General features: G+C 46.3%; 5 protein-coding genes across 12 annotated transcripts; 2 read left to right on the top strand and 3 right to left on the bottom strand.

The window, feature by feature from the left end:
* Nucleotides 1-90: 90 nt before the first annotated feature.
* On the bottom strand, nucleotides 91-11043 carry p4ha1b (prolyl 4-hydroxylase, alpha polypeptide I b). 4 transcript variants are annotated; one of them, XM_037272660.1, is made up of 15 exons: nucleotides 11000-11043; nucleotides 6541-6620; nucleotides 6371-6467; nucleotides 6153-6304; nucleotides 5941-6078; nucleotides 5256-5495; nucleotides 4879-5102; nucleotides 4619-4795; nucleotides 4045-4115; nucleotides 3466-3531; nucleotides 2180-2333; nucleotides 2042-2107; nucleotides 1861-1929; nucleotides 1464-1560; nucleotides 91-1383 (listed from the first exon to the last, which is right to left on the bottom strand). In XM_037272660.1, the coding sequence occupies exons 1-15, from the start codon at nucleotides 11026-11028 to the stop codon at nucleotides 1313-1315; spliced, it is 1731 nt and encodes a 576-aa protein (XP_037128555.1). In that variant the 5' UTR covers nucleotides 11029-11043; the 3' UTR covers nucleotides 91-1312. The 4 variants fall into 4 exon arrangements, with proteins under 4 accessions (XP_037128555.1, XP_037128552.1, XP_037128553.1 ...); XM_037272657.1 differs by lacking the exon at nucleotides 3466-3531; XM_037272658.1 differs by lacking the exon at nucleotides 4045-4115 and having other exon boundaries at nucleotides 3466-3536.
* Nucleotides 10506-13466, top strand: si:ch211-248a14.8. 2 transcript variants are annotated; one of them, XM_037272666.1, is made up of 5 exons: nucleotides 10506-10651; nucleotides 10854-10920; nucleotides 11579-11774; nucleotides 12553-12853; nucleotides 12924-13466. In XM_037272666.1, the coding sequence occupies exons 2-5, from the start codon at nucleotides 10880-10882 to the stop codon at nucleotides 13316-13318; spliced, it is 933 nt and encodes a 310-aa protein (XP_037128561.1). In that variant the 5' UTR covers nucleotides 10506-10651; nucleotides 10854-10879; the 3' UTR covers nucleotides 13319-13466. The 2 variants fall into 2 exon arrangements, with proteins under 2 accessions (XP_037128561.1, XP_037128562.1); XM_037272667.1 differs by having other exon boundaries at nucleotides 10506-10656; nucleotides 10846-10920.
* An 84-nt stretch (nucleotides 13467-13550) lies between these two features.
* Nucleotides 13551-17481, bottom strand: ecd (ecdysoneless homolog (Drosophila)). The gene is made up of 14 exons (XM_037272652.1): nucleotides 17354-17481; nucleotides 17057-17274; nucleotides 16878-16995; nucleotides 16717-16804; nucleotides 16405-16583; nucleotides 15757-15949; nucleotides 15552-15680; nucleotides 15350-15475; nucleotides 15185-15270; nucleotides 15009-15112; nucleotides 14646-14892; nucleotides 14379-14449; nucleotides 14125-14315; nucleotides 13551-13973 (listed from the first exon to the last, which is right to left on the bottom strand). Exons 2-14 carry the CDS (start codon nucleotides 17247-17249, stop codon nucleotides 13761-13763), a joined length of 1938 nt encoding a protein of 645 aa, XP_037128547.1. The 5' UTR covers nucleotides 17250-17274; nucleotides 17354-17481; the 3' UTR covers nucleotides 13551-13760.
* Nucleotides 17482-17727: 246 nt separating this feature from the next.
* Nucleotides 17728-23307, top strand: fam149b1 (family with sequence similarity 149 member B1). 4 transcript variants are annotated; one of them, XM_037272650.1, is made up of 15 exons: nucleotides 17728-18174; nucleotides 18637-18750; nucleotides 19002-19146; nucleotides 19600-19748; nucleotides 19837-19971; nucleotides 20067-20395; nucleotides 20475-20617; nucleotides 21151-21213; nucleotides 21583-21689; nucleotides 21833-22057; nucleotides 22204-22309; nucleotides 22384-22512; nucleotides 22586-22637; nucleotides 22768-22908; nucleotides 23059-23307. In XM_037272650.1, the coding sequence occupies exons 1-15, from the start codon at nucleotides 18128-18130 to the stop codon at nucleotides 23139-23141; spliced, it is 1968 nt and encodes a 655-aa protein (XP_037128545.1). In that variant the 5' UTR covers nucleotides 17728-18127; the 3' UTR covers nucleotides 23142-23307. The 4 variants fall into 4 exon arrangements, with proteins under 4 accessions (XP_037128545.1, XP_037128543.1, XP_037128544.1 ...); XM_037272648.1 differs by having other exon boundaries at nucleotides 17729-18174; nucleotides 22586-22667; XM_037272649.1 differs by having other exon boundaries at nucleotides 17730-18174; nucleotides 22387-22512; nucleotides 22586-22667.
* Nucleotides 23308-23579: 272 nt separating this feature from the next.
* dnajc9 (DnaJ (Hsp40) homolog, subfamily C, member 9) lies at nucleotides 23580-25188 on the bottom strand. The gene is made up of 5 exons (XM_037272670.1): nucleotides 24894-25188; nucleotides 24449-24589; nucleotides 24088-24342; nucleotides 23940-24026; nucleotides 23580-23870 (listed from the first exon to the last, which is right to left on the bottom strand). The coding sequence occupies exons 1-5, from the start codon at nucleotides 25065-25067 to the stop codon at nucleotides 23766-23768; spliced, it is 762 nt and encodes a 253-aa protein (XP_037128565.1). The 5' UTR covers nucleotides 25068-25188; the 3' UTR covers nucleotides 23580-23765.
* Between the last annotated feature and the right edge of the window lie 76 nt (nucleotides 25189-25264).

Here is a 25264-nt window from a genome sequence, read left to right as displayed (position 1 = left end):
GGGCGTGGTCACGTGACCCATGCAAGCCATCCCGTCGAGGTCGCGCGTTCTCGTGAGCTCGCGCACGTAAAAACACAAACGGACACTCGCTCAAAGTTCATAAAAACAGCTTTTAATATCTTACGAAACATAAACGAGGACTGTCAAAACAATAACACAAAAATGGCTTGGGTCATATAAATAAAAGTGTTCTTCCTCACAAAACCCACCAAAAAAAAAAGCACCAAAACTGCTGGGGGCGTGTTTGACTTGAACATCCAAGTCCTGATTTATGTAGATGTGTATGTGTTCAAGTGGATCTGCTAATTTGCTAGACTATCCATTTATACACCCATCAAACTAGTGTTAGAAATGTTCCAGTACTGGTCTCACATATGGAGTGAACCATGGACCTAGGCCAGCCTGTAAATAGCAGATATCTGCAAATGAACAGATTTTCTACCCCCAAAAAGTTTGAAAAAAGCCAAGCGACAACTCAAATCTTGAAAACCTCATAAGTCAAGGCAATTGTATCTCAAGGCATCACATGGATTGCTAAGAAAAAGCAAGGTCAGGTGAGTAGGTCGGATGGTCGGAGTATTGTCGGGCAAAGGACGCATCTCTTTGTAGACATGCTGATTGGCTGTCTGGCCGATTTCATGGAGAAAACTCGTAGTTTGAGTGTGCAATCTAACTTCCGTAACACCAGTCTTGAAACATTTCTGATACATTTTGTTTACACACACAACCAAAGTTTCACATAAACACCTTTGGGCAATTTCAAACCTTGAATACTGTGAGGCAGACATGCTAAACGCTGTCAAAACTACTTGAAACGTCTTCGGCAACTATGACGAAATCTATTCAACCTTTATTTCATGCTGTCCCTGCGATCTGAAGACCAACTTGCATCTAATGTGCTGCGAGTTGGTGGCGCTCGCTTAGCAAATTGTCGTGCAATGACATAGTGTAAACTTGCGAGAAGGTGCGTGAGGGAGTGAATGCGTTCGGCTTCTGAAGAATGTCAACCGGGAGTGCTGAGGGTGAAGGAGGGGGTAGTGTTTCCTGCGACTGAAGGATAGCATAGCCACAGAACCCGAGGTCAAACAGAGTGCAATGAAAACCACGAGAGTGAAAAAGGCACAGTGTGGTGATCCGGGCAACTATCTACACTGACAATCTCGAGGGACTTGGAGTGTGACGGCTGGAGGATATAAAGGGAGTGTTTGAGCTTGGCAGAGATGAGCCATTTGGAACCCAAGCATCCATGATGTGTGAGTGTGTTCAGCACGAGGAGGAGGAGCGGGACTGCTGGGGGGGTTTTCGGTTCCAATCAATCAGTCTCATTTAGCCCACATGGTCGCCGCCACTCTTGGCCCCGTTCGTGAATCCATTTGTTTGATACTAAAGAGCAGGAAGGAACAAACCAAATGTTACTCGTATTCATCCACTTTGCTTCTGCTCTTTCCATTCGAGGAACTCACCCCACTTGTTGCCCACCAAAACGGGACAAGCAGCATGTCGTGTGCTGTAGTCCCCCTCCCCGCTGGGAAAGAGGTTGTACCAGAACACAGCAGTTCCCTAACGACAAAAGACAACACACATAAGCCACAAACACAGATCATCAAAAAACTAATTTGACCTTAACACCCCTCCCCCCACCCCCAGATGGACTGTTGAGCATAAATCAATACAAAATCATGAAACACATTAGAATTTAACTGGAGCTTTGACCTCCTGAGAGTTTTTAAGCCAGCAGTCCAGCTCATGCTGGCCTCACACGCTTGAATCAATTTATTTTATTTAATTAAACAATAACAACACACATGTGGTTTTGTGCAAGTATTCAATATTGGCAGTCAGTCATGTGGCAATGGGAACCTTTTGAGGCTGAACCGATGCTCCGACATCTGGGAATACTGTGGCGCCCCCTGCTGCCACGTCGCTCATCTACAACAAGAAGGGAAAACAACTTCAGCACTTCAATTTTTTTTTTCCCCTCACTCCTCGGTTGTTCATCAAAATAATGATGCATGGGGCGGGTATGAATGTCAAGACTCACGTAGAAGAGCCACGTTGCTATGCGGTTGCCCGTTCCCAGCTCTTTGAAGGCGTCCGGCTCGTCTTTCTGAGACGACACAATCAAAGTCAGGTTCTGAGTTCTGGCCTTGAAACCATCCCGATGTGTGTGTGGACATACCCTTCCGAAGTCAAAGTGTGGCTCGTACTGACCGCCGACGCCGTAATTTGCCACCTGCAGCTCTTCTGCTGTGTCCATTTCCAAACCGGTGAGATCCTCGATCCTCTGGTTAATCTTTTCGATGATGGGATCTTCATCGCCTGTGAGCCAAGCGCTGGAACAGAGCGAGGCCGGGTGAGAAAGAAGCATCGGCAGCGATTGCGGGCGGCGGTAAACAGTCTCGATGAACGAGCGAGCAGAGAGAGGTTGCATGCTGAAGGAAACAGAAAGTAATTTAAAAAAAAAAACAGGTGCACAGGGGATAAAGTGAGAGTTGGGGAAAAGAAAAAAAAAGAAAAAAAAGAAAAAAGGCCCAAGATTCAGAATCTCCAATCAGCTCAGGTTTCAGGGTTGAGAGTGATTTTAATAACTGCGCAGACTAGTTTAGGGTTGACACTAGATGAACATTATTCAAAATATTTCTGAAATAATTTCACACCAGGCACAATTTGTGTGTTGTAAGAAGGTAGCACGTCATTTGCATTTCCTTCATGACTCTGTGACTCTTTAGCCAAGCAAGACGTTCCCTCATGTGTCTTGCACAGTGAGTTCACCAGAAGGTCAAATTCACATTCCGCTCCACATTCCTTGAACATTCTGTCAAACATAATTAGACAAACTATGCGCTTGCCAATAACGTGCACAAATTTCCTGCCTTAAGTCAACAACTAAGAGGTTTTTAATGTGGGGAAAACCAGTAAAAAGAAATTGTGAAGTCAATACAAAAACTGTGGAGTGGTAAAGTTAAGAAAAATATGCCAGTAATATATAAATAATGAAAATATGAAAAGTAACTGTTTAATTGGCACTGTCCTCCAAATCACTTCACATTATTTACAGTTGCTTTTAATGGACACCACTATAATTGCAGCGCATCAATACCATGTTAATGGTCTATGCTTTCGCTAACTATAGAGCTAGCTAGCAAGCTAGTATAAAGCTAGCCATGTATTTGATCTTGCCTTTGAATTGTCTGGCTTGACTTGCTGATATGGAGGCTGAGAATGCGTAGGAGGACTACAGCAGCTGTAATCAGCTCATGAAAGAATGCAGCAGAGTAGAGATTCATGACAGAAGAAATATTCATTCTGCGCTCGACCTTGAGCATTCTCGTAAAAAGTGTTGGCCGAGCCAATTCCAGCCTGAGACGAGAGTTGTGACAATGCAATAGTCTCAAACGAGCACCATTGACATTTTTTCATTTTGAGCCAAGCTGCGAGGAGTTGCTTCGACCTGTTCCCCCTTACCTCTTGGAGACTCTGTATAGGGCTGTAGTAAGCTTCCCAGTTTGGGGGTCATGCACCGTGGCTCGCCTTAACTAAGTGGGTTCCCCGCCGCGAGGTGGATGCAGAGGGTGGACGGAAAGAGAAGCAGTAAGAGAGGAGGAGGAGGAAGGAGGGAGAGAAAGAGAAGAGCAGAGAGAGTCACTAAATGTCAACATTACTGCTTCAAAATAGCCCAGAGAATTTGTTTCATGAGGCATGACTTTTCACACCATTTTGCCTCTGAAACAACTCCGGGCTCATGACAAAGCAACTACCGTAATTTTCGGACTATAAGTCGCACCGGAGTATAAATCGCACCAGCCATAAAATGCCCAAAAAAGTGAAAAAAAAACATATATATGTATATAAATCGCTCCCGAGTATAAGTCGCCCCCCCACCCAAACTATGAAAAAAAACCGCGACTTATAGTCAGACAATTACGGTATGTTAATATCAACTATAGCAGGAGAAAAAAAAAGAGAAGAAGGGAAGAGGAGCAATGCCACTTCCTCCATCTGCGCTTTCCTCCTCTGTTGTGGCGAACCCTGGATGAAACTTACCTTTTACTGATCCTGTACGGCGCCGTCTCCAGCACTCCCGTGGTGGGGTTGGAGATGGTGGCTCTGCGCAGCTGTGAAGCCAGGCAGAGGTTTTACCACACACACATGGCCATGTGTGTGTGTGTGTCTACACGCTATTCTCCTCAAAGCCATGACCACAAGAGCAGCTATTTTGCGTTGGCCTTGGGGCTGGGCTGGGCTAAAATATGTGTTCTTTTTTAAATTTATTTCAAACGTAACCATCTAGTGCTTGACAATGGAATTACGCCAAATATAAACGAGCGCTAGTCCGAAATTGTATGTCAAATCAGCACAATAGCGGAATCGCGAACATGGAACCCACGATGGAGGGGTGGGGGGGCGGGGGGGGGGGGGGGGGGGGTGGGGGTTACTGTGTTTCATTCCAGCCCCATATTAGGCTCCTGCTGAAGTGCACACTTTAGCCACTAAGTGGCGGTATAACACATACAAGAAAACACAAAGAAGAGTTTCACAACTAAGTGACTCAGTAAAATGCATTAGTTGCCTTTTGCAACAATAACAATAAAACAAGCCGACTTTTGAGACGACTTACCCTCGGCTTGGCCAGCTCTTTGACCTTGCTGATTTCCATGTCAGAGAGGATGTTGAGGAAGCGGACAATGTACGGTCTATCCCACTCATCTTGCTGCTTGACCGGTCCCAGCACGTAGAAGGGGTTGCGATTGTTGTCATGGTAACGGCAGAACAGCCGGCTTTCCCTACGGGAAGTCTTTGGAGTGAAGAAAAACAAGTTCAAAACCAAAATGTCCTTCGAGCATGAGCATATTTTTGTAATCTAAAAGTCCTTCTCACCATTTTGATGCCCTCCCCGCGACACAGCATTTCGTACTTCTTCCTCTCCGGCATTAGAGTGAAGGAATTCCTGTCCTTCTTCTGCTTCTTCTCCTTCTTGACTGGCACCTCTTTCTTCTCAGGCTCCTTCTTAATGGCACTTTCCTCTGCTTTCGCCTTTCTCTGCTTCTCCAGCTGGAACTCAAAGTACTTCACGTTGCCTTTGGCCCGCTGATGTTCTGGATCTGAATGTTTGGGAGGGGGCGAATGCAACTGCTGTCAAACGAAGACATCTTAAACTGTGCTGTAATTACATTCTATAAAGTCAACTGAAGAACAATTTTTAAAATATCACCGCATCGGTTTTGTTCAGCTGACATTCTGGTTCAGGGACTAACCGAGTTCAAGGAGCTTCTTGGTGTACATCAGGGCGCGCTCCAACTCCCCTTGCTGGTAGATAGCGTAGCTGAGGTAGTCCAGCACAGTGACCATCTCCACGGTGGACTCCTCGCCGTCGTTGATCTGTTTCAGGGCCTGCGCCATCCATAGCTCCGTGTGGTAGTAGTCCACGTCCGAGTAGGCGATCTTTCCCAGCTCGAAACAGTCCTCGGCTGTCATGAGAGTCTTGTGCTTCGCTCCTGATGTGCGCACGGGGATATTGACATGATTGCACAAGAACACAAACAGACACAAACAATATTCCAATTATTTTTTTGCCATTTTGTGGGAGCTATGCTGAAGTAAGTCGATTAAAAGTGTTTTGCTGCCATTTTATGAACTCTATAAACAATTAGACTGAGGTCAGTTTTAATATTTGGCAGACTGAAATCACATTAATCAAAAATAATCCAGAAAATACTTAATAAATAGATAAAACAACTTATTAATTGTCCTTGAGTATTTGTTTACCATTGCAAAAGAAAGAAAAATCCGTAAAAATTGGCCTGTTTATTTTTTTAAAAGGTCTAATATCAGCCAGGACGTAATTAAAACAATTATGAATGGTCATTATTTTTTTTTTATCTCCATTACGTTTGTAGTTTGGCAACATTTAAGTCAGATTTCATTCATGCAAGTGCTGACCAGGGAGGTTTCCTGTGGAGATGGTGTTGGCATCCAGTTTGTAGGTGTCTTGTAATCGGAGGAGAGCTTTGGCCGCGCCAGTCTGGTCGTCATCCGTCGGGAAGTACCGCCTCTGGATGGTCAAGTTGGAAATAAAACCTGACACGGAAAACAGGAAATGATGTGAGCACACGAAAGCCAGCAAAGACTAAGCCGCGTTATTATTCCCAAACCGTCGGTGGTGTCGCTGAGGACGAGGCTCTCCAGGTCGTTCCACTCTGTGTTGAGCCGCTTCATCAGCTTGAAGGCATTGACCGGGTGGCCCAGGAAGCCCTCGGGGTCTTGCATGGCTTCCGCCGTCAATGATTCCAGTTTATCGGCCCACCTGCCAAAAAACGCACGTTAGCTTTACACTCGCGAGGCGTTGCGGCGACGTCAGTGACACGCTTACTTTTTGACCCGCTCCAACTTGTTCTCCTCAGCTTGGATATAGTCCTTGAGGGATGTGACCAGGTCTTTCTCGGTGAACAACAGATCTGTCATTTGGCCTGAGCAACACACACAATATTAACACACATGGCCACGCATGGCATCTCATGTCAGAAAAATTAGACCTTTTACCTATGGAGGTATAAAAGTCCTGGACTGACAGCGACGGCCGACAGCTCAGCAACAGGAAACACCAACATGGCAGCAGCTTCCTGTGGAGAGATGGATAGAAAAAAAAAAACATTAACAAAAAGAACCATTGAGGATAAGGTATTATCTTTTCTACTGTTTTTGAGGTTCTACTGTAACGCTCAATACATCTTCTGTAGTCTCCAAAAAAAAAAAAAAAATCATCAATCAAATCATAAACGCATTGGTCATTGGACCTGGCAGGAAGGCGTGTGATAGGATGTTGGATCATAGTTCCTCTCCGGGGCAGGTTGTGACATGCTCATTTTTCAAATTCCAAATGAATTTCCATGCAAAATGTGCACCGTGACATCCCGAAGCCTGGGCCTTGATGTGAAGAAACACGTTGGGCACCATTATTTTTGCTCTCACTGAGCTGCAATGTGGAGTGGAACCAAGGAAAAAAAGCCAGCTGAATAAAAACTATTATTGTGGGATAGTTATACAATAACAACTAACTGAACCAAAAACAAAAAGGGGGAGGGTGCTTAGGTTTTGGAGGAACCAAAGGCCCGGCATGTGTGGTGACAGCCAAATTTCCTAATGGCTGACTGACTCCCGAACTGTCGGGCCTGAGAGTTCCCGCAGTTGACCACTTGGGCCAATGGCAGCTGACTGCCTACATGTGACCCTCCACAAAATAAGCACAAGCAACGGTGTGGAAATGATCTCAACCAGTCACACTGTGCCACTGTGTGTGACAAAGTCAACCTGCAGTTAACAGCACATAATTTAAAAATACAAACTTTGAAACGCCGTAAGAAAACACTCAGAATATTCAAAAGGTTATTCGAGAAGCATGACAGTCGCAGGTTCAGACAGGTTCTGCCACATGGACAAGCTGCCAGAGAAAATAAGACTTCATGTGGCTTTTCGATTTAGGTCAGCAGCAGTGCAAAATAAAAACAGAGCTGGATTCTTTTTTTACCTTGTAGGAAACATAGGAAGTAACTATCGTCATGTGTTGGTAACAGAGGTGAAAAGGGTGAACCTCTGTTACCAACACATCACGATAGTTTTACAATGTTTTCATTTGGAAGAATGCTTGTAAAATCATTTTAACAACTGCCACTGCAAATCAGACTTTGCAGAGAGAAGCTTTGGGACACAAGGCAATGAAACACGAGTCCTGGATCGCAAAATGTTGTACTTGATGGATAAAACATATTTTATTTTATATTCATTTGTACTTAGTTTGTCATTTTCCCTGTTTTTGCTACACCATTAAATGAAAACAAGCAAAAGTAAGAAATTGGTAAAGTAGAATCCTAGTGTCATAACACATTTTAAAAATCATGTTTAACAACTTTAAACCAATAATATACTATTTTGCTTCAACAAAAAAGCGTGCTGCTTCCCCTTGGGTGAACTTCTCATTGAGAGTGAATGGAAGAGGACTGCCACGTCTTCGCCCCTCCCCGCCGCAGAGATTGGGAGCCTTGCCGGATAAACATTACCCATTACAAGTGTTGCACTTCAACAAATAAGCATAAAACGAGTGGCTTTTAAATTAACCCAACATCTTTGGTTTACAAACCAATTTTGCTTTCCTTGCGAGGAAACCGTAATAAGACGACTGTTAGCTTTTAGCATCAGGTGAGCTAGCGTTCAAGCTCAGAGATGACACTTGAGACCAAGATCAAAATGACTCGGCTACGTAACCTTGAATAACGTTTTGAGACGTTTGTACAGACAGATTGAAATGCTAGTGGCTGAATTGTGTTTAAAACCACGCAGCACAAGCTAGCAAATGAAATTCAGTGGCCGTCGCAGTCCACGTTGTCTAGGTTACCACATTATGCACCGACACGTTTCTATTCTTACGTTTAATTAGGTATAATTACTCCAAATCAAAATTAAACTAATTACGATGAACAAAGTTATCAGCTAGCTATAGCGTAGCCTAGCTTAAAGGCACGCAGAGCTGCACTGTGAAAGTGCGTAATTGGCATTAGTAAACAAACTATTGTGACAGTCGTCAAAGTATCATTAATGACAACGTTTACCTGATAAAATGCATCGTGGTTGTAGAAAAGTGTCCGAGTGTTCAGTAGGCTCGGTGGTGCAGTCAAGCGAGCGAAGGTAGACGCAGAAATTCGAGAGTGGTGTCGGTGGCCCTATTTGACGAGATGTCCCGACGCACTGTTGGACGTCTGCTTTTTGGGGTGGACAAGCCAAGACCTAAAAGGGCTACGTGCAGACTCTCACATGCTTCCCAGCCTCCTCAGCTCTTGAGAGGGGGCCGTCGTTTCGAATCTTCAGGGGAGGTGTCATCATGCATGCTGGGACAGCACTACTTTGGGTTTTTAAAATCACAGAGTAATCGAACCGTGCACATGTTTATAACTTGACTGGGCCACCAAAAAAAAAATTGTGTTAATGGATATTTTGGAAATCATTATTTTTTTCTGGACACCGTTTGGAAATGGAGACTTCCGAGTTATCCCACATTCCAGAAAAATCCCCGCAAACCCAAAACGTGTCTGGTGGGAGGGAATTCCTTCCTCCGCGCAACTGGGTGGAGTTACGTGCTTAGCGTGAGTGTGTGCGCACAGTCAACTGTGAGGATAATTTCAACGTGTATTTTGGATGCAATAAATCGTAACAAGCAGCATCTGGCAGTAATTCAGGAAGTAATTTGGTTACTTGCAGAAGTCTCTTAACTCCGGCGGCATAGTGGATTTGTGGTCAAGAGGTTCTGGGTTTGAATCTCAGCTCAGGTGCTCCAGTGTGCGTGTCTTTTCTCCCACGGCTCAAACGATATGTTTGGTTCATTAAAGATTATGAGCATAATGTGTGAGTGGTTCTTTGTCTGACCAGTCCAAGATGTGCCCCGCCCCTCTCACAAAATAATCGGGGAAGGAAGGAATCGGTAAGGAGTTAATTAAGATGGATGAAGGCAGGTAAATCCACACTGCAGACCCAGCTACCAAATGCACAAAGGGAGTGATCCATCAATCCATTTTCTGGCGTGCTGGAGCCTATCCCAGCAGTCATCTGGCAGTCGGCGGGGGACACCCTGAACTGGTTGCCAGCTAATCGCAGGGCACACAGAGACAAACAACCAGTCGCACACGCACTCACACCCAATTTGGAGTGCTCAATCAGCATGTTTTTGGGATGTGGGAAGAAACCGGAGTTCCCAGGGGAAACCCACGCAGACACGGGGAGAACATGCAAACTCCACACAGGGAGGGCCGGCGGTGGAATCGAACCCGTAACCCCTGAACTATGAGGCGGACATGCTAGCTAATGCCGCCGACTTGGAGTGATTCAAAACTAAATAAATGTCCCCAGGAACTATAGATGCAACACTGGGAGCAGAACCAACATAACTGGGAACATGACATTTTTGACCCAACTGTTTCTAGTGTGTGCCCTGCGATTGCCTGGGGGGTACTCCTGGGTGTTTCTCGACCGGGAGAGGCTCAGACTCAGCTATGTCAATAGTTCGGAGTACAAGGTGTGCATGGTTTATAGGTTTGCAATCATTATCGTATTTCCAGAGAAAAAAAGATTTGCACTGTGTGACAAATATGACTCCCACCCTGCACGAGAGTGTATTTACTTGACCATTTTGGCTTAAGCGGGCGCAGGGACAATAGTGGAGGTGGATGTGAATGTCACAAACAGATGTCGAAAAGCCGAGAGAAACAAAACCATTTGTTTTACTCTCCTGCATCAGTGAAGTCAGAGCGGAAAAAATCTATAACAGTGAGCGCTACAGGAGCAGCTTTCACTTGGCCTTATCTTTAAAAATGTGTCATTCAACACATAGTAGAAGTAGACAATCCACGAATGGCGTCACTTTTATCTGTTCCATCCGCCAAAGGGACACTTCATGAATGGCTATTCACAATTGTTTATGTAATGAGGGGGACAAACAAAGCTGGACCAAAGTCCATCTGGACAATTCAAGTGCATGACCGGCGAGGAGAAAGAGGCAGCAGAGCATGCCAGAAGGTCGCCTCGTTCTCTGCAGTGAAAACGCTTCACCGCAACATTTCTTATTTGTAATTTTGACGATCACAGTCTGCAAGTGAAATGTGACTTGGTGAGTAAACTACCTTTGCCTTAATCGATCACTCCGTTTGGTTTTACACTACCCATTTCTGAATGGAATAAATCAGACGGTTAAACAATGTCTGCTTTACATGCCAGACGGTGAACTGGAAATACAGAATGGCTAAGCTGAACAAATCTCTGCATTTGTTCGGAGTGTTGTGTGATTTTCTCTTTTGCCAATCTGACTCTAGATAAGACCCCAGCGCATTCCCGGTCAATGACCTTGCGCAGAATGCCAACGTGCCTCTTGTCTAAAAGGTAACTCTGTATCTTCATGTTCTTTTTGTTTTCATGTATTTATCATCTGGCTGAACTATAGCAAACTCTTAAAGGTTACCTTGATAAATACAACAGTGGCGAAATCATCAAGTTCCACTGAAAAAAAATGTAATCCTCATTTTAATGATCTGACAGATGTCCCAAAATTGACTAACCTTCTATACCAGGGGTGTCAAACTCATTTTTTTGGCGGGCCGCATTGTAGTCATAGCTTCTTTCGGAGGGCCATTATGACTGTCAACCCAAATAAATGTATGAGCACATATTATATACAGTAAAAGCTACAAAACAAACTGACAAATAACTCCTTTTCAAATCAGATGAGTAAAAACTGGTCAAATATTAAAAAAAAGATGTTATTAAAAGTGAAGACAATTTGCAATTCTAGTAATGACACACGAATTCGCTGTACAATTTGTCTTTGTGGGCCACATAAAATGATGTGGCGGGCCGTATCTGGCCCCCGGGCCTTGAGTTTGACACCTGTGTTTTATACCGTATGACCAAACCATTTATGTAACTTTTCTAACCAATAAAAAGTACTTATTAATAGTGAAGTGTTCTTTTGTGAATCATAAAAACAACAAAAACGCTTTAGTTAATGAACTACTCCATTTGTTAATGTGTGTTGTGGAAGGTGGAGGAGTTGGAGATGGTGTTCCTTCACTCTGACGACCTTCTCCTCCAACCAGGCCCCGAAGGCCCTGCTGCCCTTTCTCTGTGCAGCGGTCATCTTCTCGTACGGCTTGGCCGTCGGGCTCCGCTCGTTTGTGGCCGGCATCTTTCTCCCGCAGTACCACTACCCGTACGCGGTGGCGCTCTGCTTTGGCCAGGTTGGTATTAACTATTAATTAATAGCAAACAAACACACTCATTCATCAGTATAAATTTAAATTTATACTGATGAATGGGTGTGTGTGTGTTTGCTGTACCGCCAAAGGGCAAGGTTGGGTGCGTGTTTAACGGAATGCTTCAAAGTATTTGCATGCAAGTGAAAGGCCGAGCAAAGGTGGAGGCAAATGAGTGAGGCTTGTGAGGGACAATCAGTGAAACAAACCTTGAGCGGAGGGTGAGAATTAACCGTGGAAGGTATGTGGGGCAAACAAAATGTGCAGCATGGAGTAGCACAAATAGCGCACTCAAGGTTGAACTGTTAACAAATGTGAATACAAATTGTGGCGTGCCACGTTGCATGTTTATCCGTCGTCGCTTGCCTAGATCCGCCTTTAGTTGCCATGGTAATGAAAGATGTACGCTAATTTCCATGAAGGAATGACATTTGATTGGTCATGTTCATTTGGCCTAAAAGAATACATAAGCCTTTGCAATGCTTGCAATCTGCAAAATGTTGTAAATCACATTTCGGTTGAGAGCCTCAACGACCTTGTAATTCGCATCACACTCCCGCTGAGATTGTTAAAGTTCAAACGTCATTATTCGACACGCCATCTGCCGGGTTCCATTTATGTTTGCCTCAGTGCTCCATTAAATCCGCCATCTGTGAATATCAATTGTGCTCCTTTAATTAAGCTAAAGGAGGAACCGAAACATTGCCAGAAGTTTCTGTGTGGTCCTGTGTCGTTCTACACAACTGCAAACTTTGTTTTCCAGGTTCTGTCATCAGTGTTCTTCTTCAATCTTCTCCACCTCCTGGGAGTGGCGCCACTGAGGCGGTTCAGTCGTCCACTTGCAGAGCGTCTCTTGGTTCCGTCCATCTGTAGCAGCGTCCACGCCGCGCTGGCCATATGGGCCGAGGCTAACAGCTCCGACTCGGGCCTATTTTCGCTCGCCCTACGGCCGCTGCCTCTCATCACGATGGGCCTGAGCTTTGCGCTGAAGGTAACAGCGCCGCCCTCTGGCCACACCTTTGTCCTTGTCTCCATCCTGACTGGGTCGTCTCTGGTCTGCACAGGTAACTCAACTTACATTTAAATGTTCTTAGTTACTTTGGGTTAAAATATGTTTTTGGTTCCCTCTCACAGCCAGGCATGGTCTATCAGTAGTGGAGCCCCTTGAGTACATGTATGCGCCTTTGGCCGTCATGCTCCTCAGCCTCTCCCTGACTTGGCTGTCTAAAGTGTCCGAGGCCGACCGCCGGTTCTCGGCTTTGGACATCTACTACGCATTGCTGGTCAACCAGTGCTGGCTGCTGGGCCTCCTGTGGACGCTGCACCCGGACGGCCCCCTGTTGGTGCTGAGTCGGGCCAGCTGGCACAGCCTGCTCTTCCACGCTTACCTGCTGGCCATTCTTCTGTTGGGCACGCTCCTCAATTTCGTCGTGGTTATGTCGGCGCTGTGCGTATCACCGCTGGCTGCGGCGCTGTTACACTTGGCTGGGGAACTGCTGCAGCCCTTTGTACAGCTGCTGTGGTTTTAGACAGACTGGCATTTCCTCAAGGTTATTTATTATTCATTTACCTCAGTCACTGAGGTTTTATTCCTACTGTATGTTGATATTTATTGAATGAATGACAAAAGCATTGAAATATAAAATACATCATTAAATATACTGTGTACAGCTCTGATTAACGGATCAGGGAATGGAAAAACGGTGATGTCACTGAGGGCCAAAACTGCGGCCAACATTTTTCAATGAAAGACACGACGCACTTTGATTGCAAAAATATTTATTGGGTTTCAGCATATCAAATGTAAATAATATCTACAGTGATATTTCTACACATTATTTCATTCAAAAGTCAGCCTCAGAGTGGTGTATTCATCATGGAAGCAGATACAGTTGGAAAGGTCGAAAATCTTGATTCATGATTTCACTTTGAGTTACGACAGCTTCCTCCTTCATTAGGACTCGGCGCCTGCTACGGGCGGTCCGAGTTTGGGGGTAGGTGTACCCCCAGACTCTGCAGCAGGTTGGAGGCGGGTCCGGCCAGCCCTTCCTGGGAGCTGAGTGACTCCATAAGGTTGGTAAGCAGGTTGAGGTCCAAGTCGAGAGGCTGGATCTCCTCATCCTCCGCCGCTGCGGTTGGGCGTGAGAGGCCCTCTGCGGCAGGAGGTGGGGCGGATGGAGCCGCCTGCATAGAGGACGAGAAGGTTTCATCTGTTTTTTTTTTCAGTTACTCATGCAACTTCCTATTTTCTACTTTTCGCCATTTTCACATCTGTAGACTAAGAAGGGATGAACTTCTGAATATGCAGCAACTACCTGTCCATCCATGTTCTTACCGTCTGATTAAAGCTCTGCCCGATGTGAGTGTTCATCAGCTCTTGGTCCATCTGGTCCATGTATCCTTTAAGCGTGTCCAAAGCCTCGATCCCATTCATCTCTGCAGGACCGGCAGGTCCCTCTTCTATGTCTTCATCCTCTTCGTCTTCGTCAAGATCGTCGGAATCTAACGTTTCCTCATCACTTACGTCTAAAGAAAAAAGAAGACAGATTCAAGTCAAGTGAGCAGGACGTTTCAAAACAAACGACGTACCTAATATTTGTTCCATTTCTTTGATGAGGGTTGGCATGTCGAAGGCGAAAGGATTGTTGCTTGAACAGTTCCTGTGATAAAAGACATAAGGGAATATTTAGGACATGATCTCAGTGGATCCCAAACTGTTTACTTCAAGTACCACCTACAAACACGTCGCTTCATAAATACAACTGAACTGTACTTCGGCAGCGATTCCCTTGTGCGCCACTAGAGGGAGCCCATTATCACAGCGCTTCAGAATCACTGCATCAGGACGGGTCTCACCACGGCATCTCGGCCCCCAAGTACGATGACTTGGCATTGAGGAACTGCGTCATCTTCTGGCTGACCCCCACCAGACTGTAACCGGCTTCCACTTCTTCGTTGCTGTCCTCCGTCGCTGTACTCTTGGCGTCTTCTTCATGCTTGACGGGCTGAGGACGTTTGGCAGATACGAGGTCCGGTCTGGACCCGGCCCTTTCCTCAAGCATGCTCTCCAGATCCTGGGCGGTGACGCTCAACCAATTGTCACCTGAAGATGGCCACGAAGAAACATACTGTTAACATCTGATCTTAAGTTGAATGTGTTATTCAGACACCTGGTTCAAAAACAAAACACAAAAACGATAGCTTGGAGATTGCACTCACTGTCCTCTTGGGGAAGCTGCGCCTCTTGTTTCCTCAACTCCTCTACGTCGATGGGACCACAGGAGCTCAGCAGTTGAAGAACCTCTTCCCCTGGAGACATGTCACTGCAAGACGTGCCAGTTCGAGATCAGACATTACAGATTAGGTAACTAACACATAGGAAATGTTTTGCTCACCCGGATTTTGAGGCGACCGACTGTTTAAAGAAATTTTCCGCCGATGTCATCAGCTGTCTGAAACGTGCCGAACCCTCCAGCTCGTCCTGCGTTCAAAGAGGACATTTTAATTATTTTCACAGGTCCCACGTGCATTCATGTTGCCATTGGACGAGCCAGACTAACCCGGAAGTAACCGTTGCGCTTCAGACTTTGCAGGAACCCTTTCCACTCAGGGTTACAACTGACCGACGAGTCTTCCTCCGACGACGGCAGCCTGCACTTGGAGCACAGGATCTCGAAACCATGAGCCTGGGACACACGTACACAGTGGTCACTATTTGTCTCCAGTGATACTAATGAGCCAATATCCACAATATTGTTTCACCAGCTTCATGCCCAGCTCGTGCGCTTTGTACAGGGAGTCGGAGCGTGCGGGCATGGCGAAGCCGCCCCTCCTGTCCGGCACAAACTGTTGCTGCTGCAGCTGAGCGTACAGGCAGCGAGTGAACGTCACCTGAAAGAGCACGCGGCATCTCAAAGTGAACGACCGGGCGGTAGCGTTGCTAAGTCCCGGACGCTATTTTACATACCGAGGTTAAGACCCGCGTGTCAGGGGGGAAGTGCTTGAAATATCGGCATGCTTGGAGGTCGACGGGGTCCCGCAGGTAAAAGGCGGACACGGCGGGGGCCACCAGGTCGGGCCTCTGGGCCAAAACCACAGCCACCCCCGCCGGTATGAAACAGTGGGCGCGGTGCTGGCTGGCTCCAATCTTCTCCGGATATCTAAACGTGAATAAAAGTGATTTTGAGATATAACAACTGGGATTGCCTGCCCTAACCATTTTCCAGGCAGGTCAGGGGAGCAACTAAAACCCCTCCTCACACACCAAAGGACAATCGCTCAGGATAATCTTTCACAGACATCCGATAATTAGGCCTTTGTCAGCTCAATTTAGGCTCGATAATTGTATGTGCACGCCCCAGCTAAAGAGCTAATCCTTCTCCGAGAGTGCTCTAACGGCTTTATTCATTATCTAAATGATCTCCGAACAACACAGCCAGCTGCGTCTCATTTTGCTGTGTCCTCTGTGAAGGACACAATCTGCTGCTCTTGTATGTGACAAAAGGCAATGTGCGCACCCAAATCAAGACAAAACTCAAGTCATGTCACTTGAAGAAATTTCTCCTAGGCAATTACTGGTTGATTTAGGACAGACTAAACGGTTGTAGCCTCTCACCCGTCCAGCCGCTTATCCAGCGCCCAAGTAATCTTGGGGCTTGCCCGGCATGCTTCTGGCTGCGAGGAGAGTAGCGCCAGAGCCTGCTGAACACTCGGTACCACATCCTTCGGGATCCCTGTCGGATTGGAACGCGAAGGGCGGGGAAGGAGATGCAACGCGCCTCGGTAGATGAACACCTGGCAAAAGTAAAACAATTGGAACTGTTATGTCAGGCTGCTTTCGAGCGCCGTCGTATCAGAGCATTTTTATGAGTCTGATCATGAGATTTCCAACAGTTGTACTTGAATACACCTCATCCCAAACACTCACCCTGTTCTCACTCGAGTCCGGATCCAACCATTTCGGGAGATGATCTGCTACTTCGATTAGAAGAAATTCACCATCGTTGTCCTCAACTCTGTCCAAAGACATACAAATATATAAACAAATAAATAAAATTAAAACGCCAAGTAAAATATGGATTTTCCCACCTTGCAGCAAGCTCCGAAAAAGCCTCTGTAATTTGCTTCAGAAGGTAAACAATGAACCACTCGTCCTCCACGTTGTCACCAAACTGGGTGCTGCCACCGATATGAGCCGGAGCACCCCCTAAACAGTCAAATATATCAAGCAGTGTGGACGACAAGCCAAGGCTGGATAGCACTCCTACCTTTCTCGGGATAATACTTTAGGTTAAATGACTGATTCTGCCAAATATACTGCATGGACAGAGGCGCTATTTTTGCAAGGATCTCTTCCACAAGACGCGAGAGATGTTCATCGGTGTGTTGTACCGGCTGCGTCAGAAAGAGTTTGTACTGGACTGCATCCTCCTGGACAACTCTCCTCTGGAGGAAATCCATTGCTTGCTGCAGTGTAATTGAATCCCTGTGGGGAAAAGATTTGAAGTAATTCACAAGTGCAATGTGCAAATTTCAACACATATATAATAAGCTATTAATCCTACCTTGAATTATTTTCAAGACGTTTTTTAATATGTTTAATTAATGTTGCTACTTTTATTTACGCCTCTACACGCCATTTCCATTCCTCATTGTCGTGCGTCCTACTGCTAAATCTCCTCGACTCGCCAAGTCAAAAAGAAAATGTTCCTACAATGACATCAACGTGACCTAAATCGTTTCTTATACTTCAAAATAATAATGGTTTTTTTTGCTTCTGTAATTATAGCTATATTCATAACGGAATATTGGAATGCTTTTTGAGAACGTTGCGTTATTTTCTAAATCAAGTAAGCGTAAAAATCTAAAGCGAAATATACCAACGGCAGACGGGCATATTTTAGAAGCGCATCGTCGTAATGAATGCCGGGAGTTGTAGTCAAACACGGATCCCGTGTCGCGTAAGCCACATAGCGTAACCATGACAGCCGTGTTGTTGGCGGTGCTAACGCCAGTAAAATAGGCGTTCACATTAGGAAAGATAGCGTGACATTAATGCGTGTAAAGTGTAAACTGAAGAGATAGGTGACTGTCAAACATAATTTTTAACGTAGCAATGATAAGAAGCGAATTTCTTTGAGGAAATAGCGACGGCGCTGGTGCCATGTTAGCTAAGCCGCAAAGCGTAGCCGCTACATAACGTTATCTTCCGCGTTCGGAAGCCAGGTTAGCATTTATGGAGATGTCTCGTTTATTGCTCCGCCTAAGCAGCGGGTTCAAGATGCGGGGACGAGGAGGCGAGGAGAGGACTTGAGCCTTTAGCCACGGTGGGAAGGAGAATGATTTCACGTTACAACAGGAGACCTGTATCGCACAAGCTAGAGATGTAAGTACGAAACATGGCTAACAATCGTTGTGTTAGCATCATTACAATCCTTCATCACTACGAGGGGCAAACAAGAGTAACTATAACAATGATGTTAAAATCATGTCTGTCTGAAATCAGTTTTCTCATATTTAAATCAAAATAGTGGACGCAAACATTGTATTGTATCATTAAATTGGACGGGATCCTCGGTTTACCATGTTTCGAGGATACGAACGGCGCGCATTGAACTAAAGGTTGAAAGTGTCAAGTGGAATAAGAAGATACACTAGTTACTACCGTACATGATTTTCACATGTTTTTTTTTTTTTTTAATATTTACAGTCTAAGTTGGCTATAATGTCTAAGTGGGGTACATTGAGTACCCCAATTGTCTCGACCAAAGTCAGCAGGAATGGGCTCCAGTATAGAAAAAGAATTGATTCATGGTACACAATATTTATTGACTGTTTTACTGTGCAGCCGCGGCCTGTCTCGCAGCAGCCTTGACCACCACCCTCTGCCCGAGGAGGCATACGGCCAAACCCCTCTGTGCCCCCTCGATGACGTGGAGGAGATCGTCTCCATCCGCAACAGGTAAGGCAGCCTCACTCCTTCTGCGGAGCCAAGAAAGAGTTCTTGAAATGCGAAACTGCGTACATTAATCGATATCGTGTTGCCTCCTTCAGATGTGCAGCTAAAAGAATAACTAATGAGAGCAGCTTGATAGAATATTCTATCACGTTGACATTTACCCTTTCTTTTCCACTGGGAAACCCTGCCTTTGATTATTTGATCAACCAAAAAACCCAGACCAGACTAACAGTAAACTAATCCTCTTTACATAGTTCTGAGACATCTGGTGCTTCCAGCACGTCTGACTGTCCGACCGTCATCTCTGTGGCCTCCAGCCGGTCCTGGTCGGGCATCCACAGCTCCACAGGCACCGGCGTCTCCACAGAGAGGAGTTCTGTCTTTTCTTGGGGCTACGATGTAAGACTCTGCTTCTTCACTACACTGTCGCGTCCTGTAGTCACAGAGAAAAAAGAATCCTCACCATATGCACATTGTGAAATTCTAATTAGAGGTTTGATTGACATTCTTAGGCTATATAGTGTGCAAGTTGCTTTGTTTGTCTCCTGCTTCTGGGTATTCACAAGGCCTGCGCCTGCTGGGTATTGTTTACGGGCACAGTTGGTCCTGTAAACATTTTTTTCCAAGAGCTCAATATTTTATTTATTTCAACTTCCTCCAACTGCTTCTAAGAAAAAAAACTCTGTGGGAGGATTTTGTGTATTTTCCAACTCAGCTTGATCTTGTATGTCTTTTTTGTGCCCTTCTGGCACTTTCGTATGAAACAAAAGCATCCTATTCTGTATAAACTGTCGACGGACGATTGGAGTTGCACACTAACAAGCATCAAATAATCGCTCTTCTTCATCGCAGGAGTTCGACAAGGCGGCTTCCCGCCAAGTGCAGCAAATGTTTGACGAGATCGACAAAGAGCTGTACGAGGGCAAAAGCAGCGGGAGAGGGATACTTCCGAGGCTACAGGAGGAGTGTCAGCAGTGGGCCACGCGCTTCCCTCATCTTCGGTTTGGATCTCGCCCGTCTGGAAATAGCAATTCATCCTTTCATTAAACTCTAAAATAGTTTCTTATCACTTGTGTTTTTGTAACTCAGAATCCTGGGCACTCAGCTGGTGTGTCCCAGCGATGAAGGCTTTCAGTGGTACGCAAGCTCAGGGACGATCGGCAACAGCTCCAGTGGTGGTCCATCGACGTCCCAGCAGGCTGAGGAAGGCGACGACAGTACAGAGTGAATTTTTGCTTTGCTTTCTATCTGCTGTATCTTTTTATGTATTCATCTATTTATTTCTTCATTCATTCATTCTTCTTTTTTGTGGGTTTAAGGTTGAATGTGCTGGGTCGGAGCGCAGCCCTGCTCAATTCCAACTCAGCTGAACCAAACGGGCTTTTAAGCGCAAGGGACTCCGCTCCCAGAGTGATCGAGGTGGAGGGCAACATGGAGGAGTACCTGGCCTTTGACCGCATCAGCCTGGAGGACGAGAAAGAGCGAGGCTTCCCTGAGCCGTGCCCGAGGCGCGGCTGCATGCCTCCCGTCTCGCCCTACGGGTGCCGCCGCCAGGCTGTGTTGGACCATTTGTTCGACGATCTGTGGCGGCAGCTGGTGGGTTGCATGAGCGAGTTGGTCCACCGCCAGTGGGAACGTGGTGCCTCTGGTATGCCCGCCTCCACTGTACGTTTTATTACATTTGAACAAATTATCATGGCCTTTGCTTGAACTTGCGTGATTGGCAGGTGACAAAAAGCCGTCAGGGAACTTGAGCCCAGTGCCGCAGAATTCCTCGACGTCGTTTTCCACCGTTCCGAGCATGCTGCCTAAACTTGGCCAGAGCCGTGCGCTGGCTCCGCCTCTGCTCGCCCCTGGCTTGCCCTTCCAGGTAACTAAGCCTGCATTTGAATAGCAATGTGAAAGCTGACAGGCTTAGCATCCAGTCAAATTGTTCTGATGTTATATCAAGGCGACACATTCACCGCAATTGACAATCTAGAATCTTCAATGACCCTAAGAAGCATTTTTTTGGGGGTGGTGAGGAAGAGCACCACACCTCAGAAAGAATTTACAAATTCCACGCAGAAACACTGAACTGATATTTAAATCTGGACCCTTGTGGCTGTGAGGCAGATATGATAACCATTAGCTTGCCATGCTAATTCCTCCTTTGACAATTTGGTGCAGCGCCATCTGCATCTTTTAGCATTGGAACATGATTTTCTATCAAATGTGATGTTTACAGATGGCTTAGAATAAATAAACTAACTTCGTTACTCTGTCAGTGCCCCCAAATTCATGAAGTCTTTTCTCTCCTCCGACCTTGTCATCTACATCTGCTTTTTTTTTTTTCCCTACCTTCGTTTTCCCGTTACCTCCTTCATGACTATCCGCTGTCTCTCTCCGGCACCTCACTTAAAGAAGCCGAGGGGCTCAAAGTGCAAGTCCCGCCGGAAGGCCCAAAAGCAGAAAGGGCCGCCCAGTGTATGTAACCTGCCTCGCTCGGAGCCACAATGGCGGCATGCCGCTATTTTGGCTCTTCGTCTTTTAGTTCTAGACGGAATGTGCTTGTGCTTGTCTATTAACCCGAAAGCCGTTCATGAATTAACTGCAGCTTACCGTCTTGAATGCTTTTGTTTTCTTTCAAAGTCTTGTGAATATTGTTTTGTGGATGGCCTTGCATATTCTTTCCTGGCGGGGGGGAGTGGGGCTGCACGATAATTAACTGCAAAGATGCTGGCTGAATTGTTGACATTAAAACGACTAACCACCGGGGCAGCAAACTGCTTCAAGTAAAATTCAACAGTTGTCAGCCATCATCCATATCTCTTGCTTTTGTTTTTCTCGCACCAGGTCGGAAGGATCTCCATGGGAGGCGCCCAGCAGGACCTAAACGACCTCATCATGATCCACAGCATTCCGCTGCAACAGAGGAACTTGGCCACGCTGGACAAAACTCAGTAAAAAATCTCCCTAACATAATGAAAAAGGCTCCCACAAAATGTTTAGAATTGCTTTTAGTGAATTCAACCACAGGGGGCGACTTGGACCCTCCTAGAACCTTTTCATTTGGCACTCATCTTTTCTTTCATTCACTCTGCAGGGAGCCAGAGGAGCGCAGCCCTCTCAGACCAGGTTCGGGGTTGGCGGCGGCCGGCCGGCACCGTCCTCGCCGGGTCCAGGAGCAGGGCTTGTCTTCGCTGAGCCGCCCGCCCCAGTCGGCCCGCCGCAGAAACCCGGCACCCCGCACTCTCCAGCCTCTCGTCCCCAGCCTGAGTCCATCCGGCACGGCCGGCTCCATGGATGAGGTCATCCGGGGTACAAGGCTGTGAGTTGCCTTGCTCACATGCGTAGATGAGAGTCGAGTGAAGCGACGACTTTTTTCAGCAGACGCACTTTAAACTGCTGCAATGTAGAAGAACAAGAGGGAAGTGCTACAACCTTGTGGATTTCTATGTGTGTATTTATCTAAAGACCCACAGCCAGCGATCGCCTGATGTCTCCATTCTTTGCGCTGAGCAGGAACGCCCTCCTTCCGCCCATTAGCGCCGAAAACGCAGAGCAGCCCAAAACCGCTCAGGTAAGAGCTCAACAACTCCACATTATGTTGCTGCTTGAGAGAAGCTGAAAGAATTCTGTGACATTCCTTCCCAGCAGCGCCACAAAGGCCCATCCAGCCGGGCTCACAGCGCCCTAAACGATGAGGTCGCCAGTTCAATTCCGAGGGATCGCCTTTACCCGTTGGACGTCTTCTCCCGGCCCAACACCACGCACACATACAGGGTAAGCCGTCACCTTGGCAGAGACGTCGGTTTCCACATGCGCCGTGCTCTGAGCTCGGATCTTGCCCCCACAGTCAGACACTCCGTACCGGCGCTCCTTCACCGTGCTGGACAACATCGGACAGGGTAGGCCTGGCAGAGCCTCAGTGGCCACAGGTGGGCCGCGTCTTGGTTTACCACAGGGGGTGCACACTTGTGCAACCGCCTTGAAGGAATTAATAGGACATTTGTAATAATCTCTCCTCGCTTCCCTAAGACTCCCTTGGAATCGGCGTGACTGGCGTCAGCCTCGGGATCGGCAGCTCGTCTTTCCTGGATTCGTTTTCTCAGCGCCCGCTGGGCCGCTGGCCAATCAGGGATGAGGACGAGGGGACAGACTTTCAAACCTCGCACCCAGGTTAGTCGACAGTTTAGGGTTTTCTTTTTCCATCACTTCTCAATTAAATATGTCATTTTGACACAAATATAACAAAATGTTACAAATATATTCAAGTTTTTTTAAAATGTTTATATGTAAGAAATAATTTCTGCATTTCCTGTCTTGCAGCTCCACTGGTGCCCATATCAGGGCCATCTCGGTCTCACGGCCGGGGGGGCGTCTCATACAGAGCAAGCAGACCGGGACTGTAGCTGGTGGCTTCCAAATGTCTCCGTGCACTTTAGCCTTTCTTCTTGGTACTGTTTAGATACACGGCGCGGTCAAGTGCCCACATTTTTCTTTTGTTGTACAAAAATGTTTCGTACTGTTATTGTGCAGCTTTGATAAAAGGTCTATTTTTGTATTTTGAGTCTAAAACCAGGCGTCAGTTGTAGTACCAAGCCCGACCTGTAAGAGGCAGCATGGTGCCACATGGCATCCAGACTGCTGAAAAGAACAAACAGGTAAACTGATTAGTCGTGACCTGAGCAAGCAACTGTGAGGATAAATGTGGATTTTGCTGCTTAATTTATATTCTTCTAATGCAATATTAATCCTAATACTACGCTTACACTAATGGGGGTGCATAGAACATATTGTCAATTTCTGAATTGAGCTTCATGTGTGGAAAACAACTCAACCATTGCAAGTCATGTACAAGAATAACAATTTTATTTTCCTCTGACATTGACAACAAAATACACACTTACATTTTATGACAGGAACCTCACATTTCAAACAATGAAGATAATTTGACTTAACTAATGGCAATAAGCTGCAACTCCATCTTGAACTGGTGCAAATTTCTTTTCCATAACTTAGAGTCCAAATGCTCCTCACTTCTTTCCCCTCTTAGAGGATTTTCCACCTTTCTTGGAGTACTTGGCTTCCAAGTCAGACAGGAAGCTGTTGAAGTTCTGCTCTCTGGAGGAGTGTTTTTTCTGCACAAAAAACAACAAATGAAGTGGGCAAGCAAAGCAAACGTGCACGAATGGCGTTTCGTTTCCTGCCTTGATCATCATCATGAGGCTGTCGTCCTCCTGGCCGAGGCCCATCTCTTTCTGCATCTCTTCTGCTTCTTTTCGCTCTCTGTCCGCCTGGAGTGGAAATGAAATTTCAGAATACCGGATGTGAATTCCTTCATGTGAGTTGACTCACCCTTTTCCTGCGAGCCCTCTTCTTCTTGACACTCTCCTGCGCAAAGGCGGGGAATTCCTCCACCTCCCCATCCTTGATCGCCGCACGGATGATGTCTTCCAGTCTGGGCTCGTCATCCTGGGAGCAGCATAGCACAGAGGCCAGGATGGCGTCCATGTCTCCCTGATGCTGCGTGTACAACTGCAGTAAGTCATTCCTCTCTTCGTCGGAGCCCTTGTATTGCTTTTCAAAATCAAGGATGTCCTGCACGGTGATCTAGAGGACGGACAGACCAGGTTGACGTTGAGTAAAAACAACCACCTTTTTTTTTCTTTTCATAAACAGCCCAACATGTTGAGCCCACTATGATGAATTTCAACACCTTGGGGAAGAGCAGCCTCCAGTAGTCGTCCCAGCAGCGATCCTTACTCAATACATCACACTCCTCGTCCACCACGCCCTGCTCATCGTAGACAGCCCGCTGTTCCTTATCGCTCAGTACCGCATACAACTTGCCCAACACCTGCGAGAGAGGACGTTTTGGAACTGGAGGTGAGTATCAGTTGGAATGATGCCTCCAATCCATCAGTTCCAGTTATTGATTTGGTCCTATTGTAATGCATCGGAGAATGGTCTACAACACATTACGTAATCATTGCAAATTTGTTTGGTAGGTGTACCTCGAGATTTTCCCAATGTATAAACAACTCTAAATTGACTCGTGATCCGTTTAACTGCTATTACTATACATATAGGCTAGGATATACACCGCAGCAAAACTGCATATGCTATATTTCTCTCTGTAAGCATCTGACCGCAGAAGTTACCTGGAACTTCTCTGTGGCTTGCGGGTCGTCGGGGGCCCGGTCCGGGTGAACCTTTAGCGACACTTTGTAGTAGCTCCTGCGGATCTCCGCCTCGGTCGCCTCTTTTTTAATGCCCAGCACCTCGTACAGGTTCGCCGTCTTGAACAGAACCTGGCACCGGTCGAGCAAAGCCATCCTGCCGTCGTTTAGCTTAGCTTACCCGAGGTTTTGACCCAGGCCAGTCGGTACCGCTTTGCTTTTGTTGTCGCTGGACAGTTTTGGCGCGCTGGTCTGTCACACACATCCGCATTTACACGAACGCACTGACGTCATAATAAACGTATTGTTCTATTGGTTACAGTGACTTGACGTGACATCTACGCGACAGCGCT

Source organism: Syngnathus acus, chromosome 15 (assembly GCF_901709675.1).
Source record: "Syngnathus acus chromosome 15, fSynAcu1.2, whole genome shotgun sequence".
In the NCBI taxonomy this organism is placed as follows: domain Eukaryota; kingdom Metazoa; phylum Chordata; class Actinopteri; order Syngnathiformes; family Syngnathidae; genus Syngnathus; species Syngnathus acus.
Note: the sequence above shows the minus strand (reverse complement) of the source record. Positions and strands in the feature narration are given on the sequence as shown.

Excerpts from the sequence above, each read along its gene's own strand:
- si:ch211-248a14.8 (XM_037272666.1), top strand. The coding sequence starts at position 10,880 with ATGACCTTGCGCAGAATGCCAACGTGCCTCTTGTCTAAAAG. Across the intron at positions 11,775-12,552 it reads TGGCGCTCTGCTTTGGCCAG|GTTCTGTCATCAGTGTTCTT; the intron begins GTTGGTATTAAC and ends TTTGTTTTCCAG. Across the intron at positions 12,854-12,923 it reads GTCGTCTCTGGTCTGCACAG|CCAGGCATGGTCTATCAGTA; the intron begins GTAACTCAACTT and ends TCCCTCTCACAG.
- p4ha1b (XM_037272660.1), bottom strand. The coding sequence starts at position 11,028 with ATGATTTCGCCACTGTTGTATTTATCAAG. Across the intron at positions 5,103-5,255 it reads CAAGAAGCTCCTTGAACTCG|ATCCAGAACATCAGCGGGCC; the intron begins GTTAGTCCCTGA and ends CCAAACATTCAG. Across the intron at positions 4,796-4,878 it reads GCGGGGAGGGCATCAAAATG|ACTTCCCGTAGGGAAAGCCG; the intron begins GTGAGAAGGACT and ends TTCACTCCAAAG.
- ecd (XM_037272652.1), bottom strand. The coding sequence starts at position 17,249 with ATGGATTTCCTCCAGAGGAGAGTTGTCCAGGAGGATGCAGTCCAGTAC. Across the intron at positions 16,996-17,056 it reads AAAGTATTATCCCGAGAAAG|GGGGTGCTCCGGCTCATATC; the intron begins GTAGGAGTGCTA and ends TTGACTGTTTAG. Across the intron at positions 14,893-15,008 it reads GCAGCTTCCCCAAGAGGACA|GTGACAATTGGTTGAGCGTC; the intron begins GTGAGTGCAATC and ends GGCCATCTTCAG.
- dnajc9 (XM_037272670.1), bottom strand. The coding sequence starts at position 25,067 with ATGGCTTTGCTCGACCGGTGCCAGGTTCTGTTCAAGACGGCGAACCTG. Across the intron at positions 24,590-24,893 it reads AAGCCACAGAGAAGTTCCAG|GTGTTGGGCAAGTTGTATGC; the intron begins GTAACTTCTGCG and ends CCTCTCTCGCAG. Across the intron at positions 23,871-23,939 it reads GCCTCATGATGATGATCAAG|AAAAAACACTCCTCCAGAGA; the intron begins GCAGGAAACGAA and ends TTTTTTGTGCAG.
- fam149b1 (XM_037272648.1), top strand. The coding sequence starts at position 18,128 with ATGATTTCACGTTACAACAGGAGACCTGTATCGCACAAGCTAGAGAT. Across the intron at positions 18,175-18,636 it reads GTATCGCACAAGCTAGAGAT|CCGCGGCCTGTCTCGCAGCA; the intron begins GTAAGTACGAAA and ends TTTACTGTGCAG. Across the intron at positions 19,749-19,836 it reads ACGCGCTTCCCTCATCTTCG|AATCCTGGGCACTCAGCTGG; the intron begins GTTTGGATCTCG and ends TTTGTAACTCAG.